Genomic DNA, 16,867 nt, shown 5'->3' with positions numbered 1-16,867 from the left:
TACTCGTATTACAGTTTTTGTTTTATTTTAAAGAAAGTTTATTTTTGAGCGTAGGATGACCCTAGGTTAGAAAAGGTAAAATTATTGAAAAGATAAATAAAAGAAAAATAAGAAATCCCCTTGAGAAACATCCTTGAAAAAGAAAATCAGGGTAAAAAATTGGTCAGAAAAGAACAACGGTTTGAACGTACTTACTTCAATTGAAGAAAATACCTACCCTACTATCTATTACATACCTACAATATACAAAATTAGCATTTGAAAATAAGTTATAGCACACATAGCAATCAAAAAAATCATTTAGGTTAGGGCTCGTTCTCACGGAGACATCCTGTTTTTTGCAGGATTTGTTTTTTTTTATAATAACTTTCACAGTTCACACGAACATGCAGTTTGCAGTGTCGCGCAAAAAAACGATTTCAAACATGTGTCACACGGTAGTCCTGTTTTGCAAGGTCCTGCATTTCTGGATCCCGCAAAAATAGATTGCTGTGGGAACAAGCCCATTGACTCTAAACTGCGAAATATTTTCTTCTAAACTTCTAAATTACTTGTTAAAAGTTAAATATTTATTAATTCTATCAATATAACTGTTAGACAAAACCGGTTTCGGTCCAGATAAATCTACTTTATTTCTCAAACTAGCTATAGTTGATACCAAATAACTCATAGGTGTTGGCGATACCGAAAAATCACTAGCTGTTCCATATTTTACAGGTGATTCTGTCACTGATACTGGAACGGTGCTTACTAGGGGCACGTTCCTAATATTTGTATAGAAATTCGTCTTCTTACCGCCTATTAAAACAACCCTTTCTGTGGTAGAACCAAAGTTTAAAGAACTAGGGGTAGTAGATGGTACGTTTATTGAAACTGGTGCTCTGGTAAAATATGATGGCTGTACTGTATTGTATGCATTTTTGGTTACTAGTAAGTCTTTTAGTTCTTCGTAAGAAGGCTTAACTGTAGATACAGATCCTATATTGTTTAAATTTTGGTTAACATTAGTATTTTGGTCTTCAATGAAAGAAGAGAATTTGCTTTTGTGAGGAGCATAATCATAACTTTTGCTTTCGAACTCTTTAGAGAAATCATCATTATAATACTCTTTAGACCCGTCAGAGTATTGATTATAATAATCATTGCTTGGACCCTTCACATCAGTTCTGTAATCAGCTTTGTAATCACTTTGCTGATTGTAATCATGATCGTATTTGTTTTTGTCGTAATCATTGTGTTTGTAATCGTAATTGTGTCTGTCGTATGTTTGGTGATCGTCAAAGTTGTGATGATCGTTTATTTTATTATTATGTTGATAATTATCATTTTGGTTATAGATATAGTTATGTTTATTGTTATCTATGCTATTGCCAGAAGTTTTATCTTCGTCGTCGTATCTGACATCAGCTTGGTAGCCGTTTTCGTCGGCTGTGTAGGAAACAATCTGCATACGCCCGTCTGGGAGTCGAACCCGGTACTCTCCGTTGGTGGCCGACCCTTTACTGTGTTGTCGGTGAGAGAAGTCGTCACCGGTCTTCTGGTCTTTCACGCGGTATGAGAACGCGTAGTTTTTGTTCTGGGAATAGTAGAAACTTTAGTTAGTGGTGGAATTTCAATATAATGAACAAATAACAAAATATTAACGTTCGGTCCAAAAGTTAATTAAAAGAGAATGTCATAAATATTATGAATTTACAATGTAAAAAAATTTAAGAAAATGGTATGGTATGGTAAACTAGAGATGTCATAGCAAATTTCAAAAATATTATTCGTATTAGCAGGACGTCCACTGTTGGACAAAGGCTTCTCCAAAGATTTTCACAACGACCGGCCCAATGTTAGGCGCACCCAGGTGCTTCCAGCGATCTACTTGTAGATTATTTTATGTTGTTTATGACACATTGTGATATTTACCTGCTCATCATTGCCATCACTTTCATCGTGACTGTCAATATCATTGCTCTTGTGATGATGATTGTAGTAGTCGGGAGCCTTAACCTGCTGGTCAAAAACATTGTACATTAATTTTAAAAAAGTACCATGATGGGCACCAGACCAGACATAGGATAAAAAACTTAAAAATAAAAAAGTATTACATGTGTGAAAGAGAAAGGGAGAGAGCTACTAATACTGTAGATAGAAAATTTTACTTAAAGAAAACATTTACTTATTTTTGAAAAGAAAGCATTCAAAGATTTCCGAAAATTATTCACCACCATACCATACGACCAACAATTAATGTTTATGAATTTTGGTATAGAGATTTACCTGGTATTCATACCGATCCTTCTGCCTCTGCTGCTGTATCTTGACGACCTTCTGCTTGGCGTGGTCAGCTATAGCTTTGTAGATCGGCGGCAGCACGGGTTTCTGGTGCTGTAAGAGAAAATACCCTCATTATATTCACTTAAACAAAAGTATTACCTGTGTAGCTAGGATCTATAGCTTGACCGCCAATAAAAACCCAACCAGTGAAGGCCGAGTTTGTCGCGGGGGAAAGTTAAACTGTCATTGGACCCGCAACGAAATTAATCAGAAGAATATAAGAGGAGTTCGAAGTTAAAGTTCCCTCTAGTACAAAGCGGAAGACAGGTGACAAAACAAAGGAGAAACAACCAGTTTTTCTACAAAATCCTGCCAAAAAGCGATTGTTTTTCGTATCATAGATTTCCTTGAACCATCAATCGTGGGGATATATTTCCCACCAAAACTAGGGCTAATCATTAATAAGCACGCAACTTACAATGGCAGAGGAACACCTGTTCGCGAACAATACGCGTTCATCAATCATAGCTTTGAATGGGGAAAAATTGTATCATACAACCGCTTGTATGGGTCGGGCCACGAAAAGAGATATCTAAGAAAAAAGTTTAGAATTATGGCTTTCATTGTTCTTTTCATTCAAATGAAGTCCACTGCTGGACAAAGGCCTCCACCAATTTGGTATAGGGAGATAGTTAGATCTTTATTGCACACCACACTATTAAGAGTAGGCGCACACCGTTGATTTTTTATCGGCCGATAGTTTAGTCGGGCAGTTGATCAGTATGGGCATGTATGGGAGTGCGCACACTACGCCGATTCGATTTGGCCGATTCTTCATACAAATTAAAATCGGGCACAACTATCGGCCAACTAAAAATCAACGGTGTGCGCCTACTCTTAAGCTCAATTTATATGGCCTTATCGCTAGAAAGCGATCATTTTTAGGGTTCCGTAGCCAAATGGCAAAAAACGGAACCCTTATAGATTCGTCATGTCGTCTGTCTGTCCGTCCGTCTGTCCGTCCGTATGTCACAGCCATTTTTTTCCGAAACTATAAGAGCTATACTGTTGAAACTTGGTAAGTAGATGTATTCTGTGAACCGCATTAAGATTTTGATGCAAAAATAAAAAAATAATAATAAATATTGGGGGCTCCCCATACTTAGAACTGAAACTCAAAAATTTTTTTTTCATCAAACACATACGTGTGGGGTATCCATGGATAGGTCTTCAAAAATGATATCGAGGTTTCTAAAATACTTTTTTTCTAAACCGAATAGTTTGCGTGACAGACGCTTCCAAAGTGGAAAAAAGTTGGTCCCCCCCCCCCCCTCTAACTTCTAAAATAAGAAAATGAAAAATCTAAAAAAAACATATGATGTACATTACTATAAAAACTACCAACGAAAATTGTTTTGAACGAGATCTAGTTAGTAGTTTTTTTTTAATACCTCGTAAATCGTAAACCGCTTATTACCGCGTAATCTTTCATACAAATAACTTAAATTAAAAAATAATAATTTTAATTTCATAAATTAATGGTACGAAACCCTTTGTGCGTGAGTCCGACACGCACTTGGCCGGTTTTTTTTAAACAATCCAGGCAGAGGACAAAATGTTTCAAATAAAAGGGAATAATCTTTAGCCCGGTTATTGAAAGCGAGTAGTGATAAAGTATTTTTGGGGCCGACTAAAACTCACTCACAAACTTGCTCTGAATGCGATTTCGAAATTAAACTGTCACATTTGTAACTTTGTTATTATTTTAGGTCCTGATCAAACCGACAGTATAGTGGCCCCACTCCATTCTGCTAAGATCGCAAGTCAGTGAGCTAGCTTAGGTCTGTCTAGCCTACATTACACGACTCGGTCTGGACAGTCGACTAATAGAGCGATTGTGTTGTCTATATTGTCTACTATGACGGTATCAACAGAGAAAATACAAATGAGTAGGTCATCTTCATAGAAACGCACCGAGCGCGGTTTGTATGTGAGCGCGCCAATACGTATGCGGCGCGCACGCACACACTGACAAAATTCGGCGCAACTCCCCGCTAATTCACGCTAAATTTTGTCAGTTTGTATTTACTCTGGTATCAAGCAGTTGACAATGTAGACACAACTCGCGTTCAGAGACGCGTTATTATAATGACTGGCTTGTCTGGTGGTTCACATTCAAAGCTAGCTATAATTGCGGGATCGAATCCCAGTGGGATAAAGTGTGATGACCACTCACGAGGCGGACGGATGACCTCATAAAGGTGCTGCAGGAAGGCGCTAGATGCAAACCACTACCAACTGGTCAATATGGATATCATTGGGGGAGACCTATGTTCATCGTTCATAAGTGGACGTTCTGTGGCTGAAATGATGAAGATGAACTGCAAGCTTTTGCCTGGGCTTTGCTCTCGTGCATTTCGATCTGTTATAAAAAGACATTTTCGTGACCGTGTTTCAAAAATCAGGATAAAAATTATTGTAATAATAAATAATATAAATAAATATCCTTGGACATTTTACACTGCGCTTCTAGTCCCAAACTAAGCAAAGCTTGTACTATGGGTACTAGACAACGGATATAAACATAGTTAGATACTTTTTTTTTTGTAAATACATACTTATTATACATAGAAAACACCCAGTCCAATACAAACAAATATGTTCATGCACACAAATGTTTGTACTGTGCGGGAATCGAACCCGCTACCTCCGGGATAGTTGTCCGTTTCGAACCACTACACCAAACGGCCGACAAATTATAATATGTAATGTTTTAATTAAATCTGAATATACTCGTAAACTGTCTGTCTATGGTATACGTTCGATACTGAACGATATTAATACGAGATTGTTTATTCATAATTACAAAAACTACCTCTGAAGTATTTTGTTAAGCAAATGCTAAATAGCAGCCACCGTGGGACTATGAATTTTGATGCGTTCCGATCAAAGACCACTGTGGGCTATAGACTCAGAAGACAGCTTAATAAGTTAAAGTACCTAGTAATAATTATTATGAACAGTCAAGGACACATCAGAAAATACATACATATTTGCCAAATAATAACACTGGTCAACACATGTTTTTTTTCCTTTAATTTTTTTTCTGTTATTGGGTATTTCTATGGCCCTGATTATGAAAAAAATACTAGGAGATCGTCAACAGCTTTACTTTTTAAAATATAGAGTTTCATTATTTTGACAAAAAATTACGAAAAATTAGACATTGTGTTGATAAAATATCTATTGAACACTAGCAAATGATCTTTTATAATTATGATTTCTTTGAATAGACAAGTTTGAGTAGATCTCGTTGCAAACTCCAGCAATGGTCTGCCATTCATATAATTATGATCACCACCGCCCCTGATAACCTTCTTCCATTGTCCGAAATTATAATGACATCTTAGTTTTATCCTGCTCCTCACTAAACTCACCCACATTTTGTGGAAATTGATGTTAATGCGAGTACATGAAGTGTATTTTTATGCCCATGTTGCACCCTAGCTCTTGCAAGTTGGATAGCATGCTCTCAACAATTTCTTTTTGCTTAGGAAATTACTTATAACCAAAAAAATGAATTCTAAGCTTAGGACTGGACTTAAGTCATTGATTTCTTAAAATTACGATCATTTACCAGTTGCCTAATGTGAGTCAGCAGCAGGATCAGTGCTGCAGCTGCAGCATTTGGGAAGCTGCGTTCCAAGGTTTTCTGCTCGCATGACCTAAAGCTGGCTACAAAAATTTCAATATACATGGCGGTTGTGCTGCCAAACCTACTGTACTCCTCCGAGGCGTGGTGCGTGTATCGCCACCATATACGCACACTGGATCGTTTCCACCTCAAATGCCTTCGTACCATCATGAAGATCAGATGGTCTGATCGAGTGCGCAATACCGAGGTGCTACGACGAGCCCATGTGGGTGGCATTGAGGCCTATATAATGCGTCGCCAACTTCGATGGTGTGGTCACGTATCACGTATGACGGAGGAGAGAGTGGCGAAGCGCATCTTCTACTCTGAACTTGAGGAGGGTAAGCGGAAACATGGCGGTCAACTCCTCAGGTACAAAGATGTACAGAAGAGGCACATGAAAAGATGCAACATTGAGCCCTCTCAGTGGGAAGGTTTGGCAGCACAGCGTCCAGAATGGCGGGAGATTGTGAAGAGGCAAGTCCACGAGTTCGAGGTGCAGCGCACGACTGAACTCGACGCGAAGCGCGATGACTTGAAGGCCCGTCCATCTGCCGCCATTCACTATAACTATGTTGGCGGCGTGCTCAGATGCCCTCAATGCGCGAGGGATTTTACCGCGAAAATAGGCTACGTAAGCCATCTTCGGGCACACCAGCGCCGCCAAGACTACTAGGAGTCGGAGTGGTCGCCATGGCCGAAATCGGTCGGATGGATCATCATCATCATCATCATCAATGTGAGTCCCATCAAAAATTACCAACATTCAAGTTTTCTGTGCTTAATCCTGAAAACTTTCATGAAAGAAAAATATAACATTCGTTACTTTTGTCAAGCGCCTTCACAGACTGTTTCAAGATGCCGAGGTTAATATAAAGTGGTGGAAGTACGATGATACGGTCTTGGCTAACTAAAGGCATGTTTATAAAATAGTTTGTATCAACTTAAGCTGAAAAGCAAAAAGTCGTGTGTGCGGGAAGCCGCACTGGTCAAAATTTTTGTAACCAATGCTTTTGTTTGTTACGACTATTCCAGCCAGATACACATGAAACGGGAATTTTGTGTAGCCCCCTTGTTGACCTAAAGTAAGTTACCTATTCTCAGAACACAAATAACCCATTTGTGGTCTTGATTAATTAATTTCAAATATTTATTTTAAAGTGTCGATGTTACGCAGTTTTCATGAAATCCGATAGAGGTTTTCGACATTTTTCAAATATTATATTTACTAAAAACATAGCAGAAGCAATCTGGATTAAGCACACAACATCTTCATAACGAAGCAATATCGAAAACACCAACAAAATATATTTTTTGTCCAATTAAATCAAAAATCTAAGTAAAAATATTAAATGAAGGTAGATAGCTATAACTTAAAAACAAAAGCTGTTAGAGAAAAACTGTTGCCATATTTAAAAAATATGCGTCAATTTGAGATAGAAACAGAAAAAAAATCACAGGAAACAAACAATTTTATTTTTTTTGTTGACCAGTGTAATCATCATCATCATCATTTCAGCCACAGGACGTCCACTGCTAAACATAGGCCTCTCCCAATGACTTCCACATCGCACGGTTTGGTAGCGGCCTGCCAAATAGTACCTTGTAAAACGAAAAAATACTCTTATGTCCAAAGGGTACTACAAGGTTCGAGACTATATACAATATATGACAAGGATGCGTGGTCAGTTCAGTCTGCACATATTTATTTTGATGTACTTAAATTTGACTATTCTTACCGTTAGATAATTCCTGGCAATAAGTGGTGACTGAGTTTGTTCCGGCGTTTCTTCTCAGAACTTGCCATATGTTTGTCTCGAAGCGCTGGTAGGGCCCAAAAGATAAGGAGACATGTAAAGTGCCCCATAAGGGCTACCTTTTCCTTTTTTATTATTTTCTATTGACGTTCATAAGTGCCACTTGTGGTCTAAACTGAATAAATATTTTTGATTTTGATTTTGATTTTGATAAGATGCCACAATATTGAGCTTGATGTGATGTCGTCTGTATTACATACTCTATTGTAGACACATCTGGACTGCATATCAATCAGACTGTTAAAAATAACACTTATAAAAAAAACAAAAAGAATCAAAAAGAGGGGCAGCTCACATGTCATCAAATGGCCGAATTTGTATTCTCCAAATGGTGCCACTACGGATGGCAATCCGGTATCATTTTCAATCCGGCCGGATTTTACCGGATTGACGCTAATCCGGCCGGATCCGGACGGATCCGGCCGGATTGCAAAGTTACTTGGTCTAGTATTTAGTGATTTTTAGTTTTGATAATAGTACATAAAAAGAAAAATAAAATACGTCTTTATGGAAAATAAAGTCACTTTTATTTATATTTTTCGGTATTAATTGTAATTTTTGGTAAGTACGTACTATTTGTACTAATAAAACTATGAAAATTCTAAATAATAAAGTTAGTAATCAGTCTGACTCTCACTTATTGCTGTATGTATCTGAAAGTACTTAAGTAATAATACTATTAAACTCTTATTAATAATTTACACAGACTTAAATCAACAAAACAGTCTTTTAAATGTGTACTTATAAATTCAACATCAGTTCTTTTTAAGAAATAATCTGACTCCTAAGAAACAATAAAATAAGAAGCATTTATTTTTTGCAAAGGAAAATGCAATGTAGTGTCACGGCATGTCTAGCGATCTGGCAAATGCGCGCGCGCTCGATTTTCCCAGTTCACGTTCGCGTATTTTTTGCTTTACCGGATCCGCCACCGGATCCGGCGCCGGCTCACCGGATCCGGTAGGTCCAAAAACACACCGGATCCGCCGGATTACCGGATCCGCCGGACCGGATTGCAATCCCTAGGTGCCACCTACCTATACGCCCTATTTCGTTTGATTAACCCTCTTTCCGAGCACCTTGTATAAGCAATGGGCAGGGCACATAGTACGCAGAACTGACAGCAAGGTTCTGGAGTGGAGGCCGCCTACCGGAAAACTCAGCGTGGGACGTCCACCCACAAGGTGGACCGACGACATCATAAAGGTAGCAGGAAGGCGCTGGACGCAGACCGCTACCAACCGGGTAACATGGAAAGCATTAGGGGAGGCCTGTGTTCAGCAGTGGACGTCCTATGGCTGAGATGATGATGATGTATAAGCAAATCGGTTGTTTATTTATTGTTGACACCTTCACCCTTAAAAAGAGGTGTCTACGAACTTAACTTGTCTAGTACTCCGATGGACTTAAATTAATACCTATGAATTTGTAATGGAGCCCGGATTAGAGTTAATACTGTAGCTTTGCAGGATGTCCACCGGGATTTGTTTTAGGGGGTCGCAACTTCGCAAAAAGTCAGTTCCAGTTTATACTTAAAAGGTATTCAAAACAGAGGCAGAAATAAATAAAAGGAATCTGAAGTAATCGTGTTTCAGGAATATCATCTTTTAAATACTATAGTCTAGTCTGCGAGCACGTAGAATTTTGTCCAATAACCCCAAGCTACCCATCCTTATCGCTCGCGCGTAATTATGTTGCTGTCGCGCTCACAGCGGCCGCCCGTCGCACAGTCGCAACAGCAATATAATTACACGCGAGTGATAAGGATGGGTAGCTTGGGGTCATTGGACAAAATTCTACGTGCTCACAGACCGGGCTTTAGTCACATATTATTGCTAAAATTAAAGATTCGGTGGTCGATTCCCGCCAGAGCCAAATGTTAGTGTGAGACTCTTTTAATTCATGCAAGTGGCATTTACGAGTACGCGTCTGTTTAATTAGTAATTTCAAAAATTGATTATTTACCTACATAGCTACAAACATGAAATAGATTTTTGAAGTGTGAGCTATTTTATTTTATACATTTCAGCCTCCAGAACATCTACTGCTGAACAATGAACACAGGCTTCCCCCAATGACATCCAGATTCACCGAATGGTAGCAGCTTGCATCCAGCGCCTTCCTGCTGCATTCATATGGTGACCAGTAGGCCTAAGATGCGCGCCGTGATAACTTTTATCGACGTCAAAATGTATGGGCAAAATCGATAAAATGGCGTGATAACTGCTTATCGCGGCGCGCATCTTAGACCTACTGGTCTGCTAAAGCTATCAGATAAAACAAAACTCACCTCATAATCATCATATCTCTCATAATCATAGTCCTGGGTCGGCGGCGTGGCTATCGCATACGCGAACGGCCGGTAATCCTTCACCCTGGCCAGGAAGGGCTTGATGATGGAGCTGATCTGCGTGCCCTGGGGGATGGTGTTGTTCTGAGGGTCGGGGTTCAGGTCACTCCTGGCTATGGACTCCAGGAGAGGACGGGAGGTCACGATGAGGGGAGGCCGTGGGGGCGGCGGCGCGTCGTTAGGGAACAGCACTGGGCCTTGCCTGGGAAGAGAGAAAAATATTTGTAGCAAATCAATAATACTTTATCATCATCATCATCTCAGCCATAGGACGTCCACTGCTAACATAGGCCTCCTTTATAATCCGGACCTTTTCTCAAATGAATAGGCACTTACATGACAGATATGAACCATCCTAGACTGCATCTCACTTAACACCAGGTGCGATTGCGGTCAAATACCTGCCTTGTTGTGCATAAAAAAAGTACTTACAATGCTACACCGGAATAGTACAAAGGCTATAATTTATCTAAACTGTCTGTGAGTCTAGAAACTAGTCGAGTTAATAATCAGCCGCTGAAGTTTATTAATTACACAGGATAGACTTAACGCATGCAGTTTCTAGCGCTTTAACGTTTCCGCTAAACAACGAAATTAGGGTTAGATTTCGAGTTGAACTCTCAGAGAACTTTCTTGATGTGCTCCATGCAATTCCTGTTTGCTTTAAATACACTGCGAGGGCCGTAGTGAGGGGCAAATGTATTTTAGGAACAGGTTACAATCCCTTAAAAACAAATCTTTATTTAAGTACTTCCACTGGGGCGTGTGGTACATATAGTTAGGCAAATTCTTTATTTATAATTGATGAACACTAGTTTTTTTAAACCAACATTCTGAAATTAATAAAGCAATACGGAACCCTTTCTTCTTCTTGTCGTGTCGACACAAACCTACACAGCGTCAGCCCAAAACTCCGCCACAAGAGTGGCACTGTCAGTCTTCCTCCGTGCAGTTATTTGGGCATGCAGGGCACGACATCATGTGCTTCGTCGACTGGGGAACAAAACAACATTGGCATTCCAAGTTTAAGCCATCCAACAATCCCCACCTGAACAGATTGTCCTTACTACGGCCGACCTGCGTCTGAAGTCTATACGGAACCCTGTCCCAGTGACATCGCTACGTTCGAATGACGAAACACAATGGTTTTTTGCTCATCTTCTACAGTTCTACACTGTCACACTAGTAAAAATCACACTAGTATGCTTTCTATTGTACCTTCTATGAAAGGTCAGGCCGAAGGTGGAATCGAGCCGGAATGCTCAACCACAAAAGAGGTAATACCTAGCCAGGTAGACTTAGAACAAGCCCTACCTCCAATAAATATAACGAAAGATACTTTGCATCGCAACATACTCAATAACTCGTACCTAGTACCCGTATTTCCGTCATTCAGAGCCAAATACTAAGTGCTTCCTATTACCCCATCCCTATCTCCGTATCGATTTTAGCTTTGAATTATATTATGTCGTTGAATATGCTACAGTCATTACAAATTATAGCGCATTCGCCATTCGTGTGTTGTTCCAGTGTTGGAGGCTTGGGGTAAATCATTTAGACGTTTCAACTTTAATTGATGTTAACGTCTTGTTTGGCGTGCTAATTCAAAATCAATAAGATTGGAGCTGAGTTGTGACTACCCAAATCAAAGACACTAGTGTAGTACTAACTAAGTATTGGCTGACCCGGTGGTTCACATACTGAAAATACCAAAAGTCACGGTTTGATCCCTGCACCGCACGCGGATGACAACTAAAGACGAAGCGCACTTATCTACCCGGAAACGAATCGTAACATCTCATCTACACTAATACTATACAGGGTGTCCCAAAAACAATGGATAACCTTGTAACTATCATAAGCTTATAAAGAGGAAAGATTAGATTGCTTAGTTTGTATTGAATAGGCTCCGAAAGTAAATCAAATCAAATCAAATTTATTTATTTGCGTAATTCCAGGTATGTACATAAGTGGTCTGTACATAAGTTTGTGTGTCTGTGGTACTGGACCGATTTGAAAAAAAATTTCACCATTAGCATCCTAAATTATTTCTGATGAACATAGGCTGTACAAAATTCGCTAGTTCATAAACAAGTTTGAAAAACAAAATAAATTCAAATTACAACATTCACGGAAAGATCTGTACAACATTTCAACTTTCAATACAACAACAATAATATTGTTAATCCAAACAGTTCTGCTATCATCGCATCTGCAAGAAAATAATTACGAAGTGAAACAACAAACTCTAGCCGGGAATTGAACCTTGTACTGTACGAATTACCAGAGCCTAATGGGAAATCAATAGAAGGTTAGCGGCGAGATCAAATGCTGGCCACGGTGTTCATAGACAAAACAGAACAGTATTAGCTATCGCTAGTCAAATGACGTCCACTGCTGGACAAAGGCCTCCCCCAAGGATTTCCCCAAAGACCGGTCCTGCGCTGACCGCATCTAGGTGCTTCCAGTGACCTTCACTTATTTTTGTGTTGATGATGATTGTTATTTTTATTAGTTTTATTATATAATTTTTTTTTACTCCAATTTTTTATTTTTTTGATTTCTTTTAATTTGACTAATTTTAATTTATAATTATTTAATGCATTTTTTTTTGTTGTTTATTTTGTATAATTGAATGCCCCTACGTACAAAAAGGCGCCCACTGAAAATCAGTGTCTTGGTCAACGGGCCAAGACGTTACTGAGTGAGTGGCCTTTTTGACAACTTTATTTTATTTTTTTTCCTTTTTTCTTTCTCCTTTTTGATGTTTGTGTTCTAAATGATAAGAATGTATCTATTTTCTACTATTGTTGTTGTCAAATAAAGATTTTTCTTTCTTTCTTTCTTTCTTCACCAGGTCGTCAGTCCACCTAGTGGTTGGCCTGCCCACACTACGTCTTCCGGTCCGTGATCGCCACTCGAGAACTTTTCTGCCCCAACAGCCATCAGTTCTACTAGATATTTGCCCTTCTGCTGTCACTAACTTTAACAATTCTGAGACCTATGTCTGTGAACACTAGTGTAAATACCAAATACTAACTCTTACTTCTCCGGATTTTTTAAAGTTCTGAAAAAAAATTAAGCTTAGGGATTCGTTAACCATCTCTGAGTAAAGTGTTAAGTAGGATAACTTATTGTAATAGTAACGAAACCTTTAACACTATATTACAGTATTCACAAACGTTACTATGATGACAGTTTACTTTCCCCGGGACAAACTTGACCTTCACTAGTTGGGTTTTTATTGGCGGTCAAGCTGTAGATCATGGCTACACAGGAGTTGCAGCGGTGGGTAAGAGAGGTGGGAATAGTCCCGTAAACGTTACTATGAGGTCTCACAGTGTGCGTGGATGCACAAGGTGACACACGAACCAATCACAGAGCTCTATTCAACCCCGTGCGGTCGATTTGCTGCTTCACTTAAGCAAGCATCGTTTATGAATTGCCCGTAAGTAGGTACTTAAAACTTTACTCTGAGATCGTTAGCTACCCCTAGCGACCCCTAGCTAGAGAATTTTTCAGACTTTTTGCAGGACTGGCTGTTATTCCCTTAGCTGTGACCAAACTAACTGAACAGTTAAACCGAATCCCGCACGTTTGGTTTCAATTTATTCTGTTTTAACATACTTTCGATAACGAATTCAAATTAAATGAAACCCGACACCGACGTCCGTTGTAATTCGGTCATTTGATTGCCATAATTTGAAATGGGTTAAAGTAATTACATTTTAACGCAGGAGCTGTGTTCTTTTAATTAAAATTACATTACCAATAATAATACATACTGAGTATATTTTAATACATTTATTTAGCTTCTAAGCCTTGTTATGCATAAAAAAAACTTATGTCGACTTCACTAACTCTGTTGAGGAATAAGTAAATAGTTGTTGTGTACTTACAGTTAAATAAAATTAATAAATCAAAAAATATTTTGTCTTCTAGTGGTCATAAATGAGATTTATCATTTTTGTCAAGGATCGATCGATTTTTATGAGCTGGCAAAACGTTTCTTCTTAGATTATAGGTGATTAAAAATTGAAAATACCTACCTGTAAATATAGCCTCTAGATTCTGATTTTCAAAATCAATTAGCCAGTAATCATTGATTTCATATCAATTTAAAATCGAGCGCAGGCAGACAACAAATAGCCTATTTTATTAACAACTAGCGGCCGCCTGCGACTTCGTACGCGTGGATCCCGTTTTACCCCCTTAGGGGTGGAGTTTCGTAAAATCCTTTCTTAGCGGATGCCTACGTCATAACATCTACCTGCATGCCGTTCAGCCCGGTCCGTCCAGTGGTTTGGGCTGTGCGTTGATAGATCACTATGTCAGTCAGACAGTCAGTCACCTTTGAGTTATATACATTTACATAATCGACATGTAAGTAAGGAATTTGTTCATTGTCCGGTATTCCTGTATTTTATTACAAGGATAGATAGATTTAATAATCTTTTCGTCCGATATCCGGCTATCTGGGCGCGGATTACCGCGTCAGCTGGCTTACGGGATCGGACAGGGCTTAGCTAATTCACAATCTGGGTAGGAACTTGGCTTAATCTGTAACGTTTTAAACTGGAGGTCAGAGTTTAAGTTTGGTTCCCTTCTGGGACGTGAGGGCTTTGTATATTTTTAACCGTTTGTGAGAATTTTTGAAAATACAGAGAAAAAAAATATTCACATGTCAGACAAATTGAGTATAGATAGAGCTTATAAAGTTTGACAAAGGTGTGCTCTGGAAACGCTCAAAATACCTTAGTTGAAAGAGCTCTTACTAAGAATGCTTACGATTTACCTACCTTATTGTTAACCAATTAAAGAAACTCGTGCTAAAAAGAAAAATGTATGACGGTATTTAGAATGTCCACCCCACAAGGTGGATAAATGACCTCACAAAGGTAGCAGGAAGGCGCAAAATGCAGGCCGCTACCAACCGGGCAATATGAAAATCATTGGGTGGAGGCCTAGGTTCAGCAGAATGCCCTCGGCTGAAATTATCCCGGTATGATTCCTGTTTATTTAATAGAAAGAAAGAAATAAAGAACGAAAGATATAAATAAAGAAACTTCACCTAGTTAAGGACAAAGAAGGTATACGGAAATAAAGACAGAAATAGCACATAGCATATTTAAATGGTCTTGTTGATATATGCTGTTTAGGTTAGTGTCCGTGATTTCCACTCGGCATGGGGCACACTGAAAACCAGCGTCGTGGCCTTCCTATAGGCTGAGTCATGAGACAGGGTAGAACTGCTCAGTTCACTTTTTACTTCCTTGTAACATAATGTGTACATTAGGGTGGTCCTTATTCCTACGAAAAAAAATTTTTTTCTTATATTTTGCGGGGCACGTAATTTGAATATATACCATATGAAAGTCTTTCATTATTATTTTTTTAATTTTTAAAAGACATTTAGGGGTCGCTACCAAGGTTTGAATTTTAAGTAAAAACACAAAATCTGTATTTGTTAGATTCATTTATTTTTAGCCAAAGCCAAATAAAAATATTACAAAATTATTGTTGTTGCTATGAACTAAGATATTATGTACAATGTACATATTTGAATCAATTATTTTTAAGATATAAGAGTTGACTTGTTAGTATCTCGACGCGTCGGTACCATGGTCGGTACAGAAGAGGGGTTGAGGGGAGAAGGGGACAAGAAGCGATTGTCTATTCTATCTATGCGATGTTCATTTGCACCTAAAATGTGATATAAACACTTAAATAAAACATTTATGAAATCATGATTTAAGATCTTCAAAGCTTTTTGTAAATATTTTGACAGCTGGTAGCGACCTCTAAATCTTAACCAAAAAAAAAACAAAAAAAGCTAATTTCATATTTAGAGGTATATAATCGAATGAGAAAGTGCCCCGGGGATAATTCAAAAGTCGAAAAATAAGGACCACCCTAGTGTACATGTACATGTTTACATATGTTACAAGGAAGTAAAAAGTGAACTGAGCAGTTCTACCCTGTCTCATGACTCAGCCTATAGGAAGGCCACGACGCTGGTTTTCAGTGTGCCCCATGCCGAGTGGAAATCAGAATCATAATGTACATGTACACATTATGTTCCTTGTAACATAATGTGTACATGTACATGTTTACATATGTTACAAGGAAGTAAAAAGTGAACTGAGCAGTTCTACCCTGTCTCATGACTCAGCCTATAGGAAGGCCACGACGCTGGTTTTCAGCATATCAACAAGACCATTTAAATATGCTGATGATTATTATGACAGTAGAGCATGTTTTGATTTATAAATCAACTCACTTGGTAGTCTCAGGAACTCTGAAGTCCTGGCCATACTTCGCAGCGAAGGCGTGGTGGTTGAAGTGACGGGGACTGAGCAGAGAGGACGGCGTTGCTTCTTCTGTCTTCGCTCCAGAGAAGAGAAGCACGAAGAATATTAGTGACATTTTGAGGATCTGAAAAGAATAAACTACTTTTACTTGGGGTATTAGAGCTTCTTCTTGCGATTACACGTTCTGTACTTATTGCCTGAAACGCAAAGAAACAGTCACAGAATCCACTTGTAGAGGAGTTTTGGGTACAATTTGTAGGTTTTTAGTTGTCGACACGAAAAGAAGGAATCCAAACTCTTCGTTTTTTTACATACAAAAAGACGCCCAAAACTTGATTCAATCTCGTCATAGGCTTCTTATTGGTGGATTTTCAGCACAGAATCTGTGGTATTCGACGCCTGTATTCATAAACATTACTATGAGGTCTCA

The 16,867-nt window shown here is 38.7% G+C and overlaps 1 protein-coding gene across 1 annotated transcript; it reads right to left on the bottom strand.

Annotated features, from left to right (window-relative positions):
- Nucleotides 1–500: 500 nt before the first annotated feature.
- Nucleotides 501–16,560, bottom strand: LOC135084393 (GATA zinc finger domain-containing protein 14-like). Its single transcript, XM_063979168.1, has 5 exons — nucleotides 16,407–16,560; nucleotides 10,067–10,328; nucleotides 2,269–2,376; nucleotides 1,915–2,001; nucleotides 501–1,576 (listed from the first exon to the last, which is right to left on the bottom strand). Exons 1-5 carry the CDS (start codon nucleotides 16,550–16,552, stop codon nucleotides 548–550), a joined length of 1,632 nt encoding a protein of 543 aa, XP_063835238.1. The 5' UTR covers nucleotides 16,553–16,560; the 3' UTR covers nucleotides 501–547.
- Nucleotides 16,561–16,867: the final 307 nt, after the last annotated feature.

The sequence above is a fragment of the Ostrinia nubilalis genome, chromosome 26 (assembly GCF_963855985.1).
Source record: "Ostrinia nubilalis chromosome 26, ilOstNubi1.1, whole genome shotgun sequence".
NCBI lineage: Eukaryota > Metazoa > Arthropoda > Insecta > Lepidoptera > Crambidae > Ostrinia > Ostrinia nubilalis.
Note: the sequence above shows the minus strand (reverse complement) of the source record. Positions and strands in the feature narration are given on the sequence as shown.

What these genes read in the sequence shown, in the direction of transcription:
- LOC135084393 (XM_063979168.1), bottom strand. Translation starts at nt 16,552, where the DNA reads ATGTCACTAATATTCTTCGTGCTTCTCTTCTCTGGAGCGAAGACAGAA. An exon ending in AGGATCGGTATGAATACCAG is followed by an intron (nt 2,002 to 2,268) that starts GTAAATCTCTAT and finishes GTTTTTGACCAG; the next exon opens with CAGGTTAAGGCTCCCGACTA. An exon ending in GTGATGGCAATGATGAGCAG is followed by an intron (nt 1,577 to 1,914) that starts GTAAATATCACA and finishes TACTATTCCCAG; the next exon opens with AACAAAAACTACGCGTTCTC.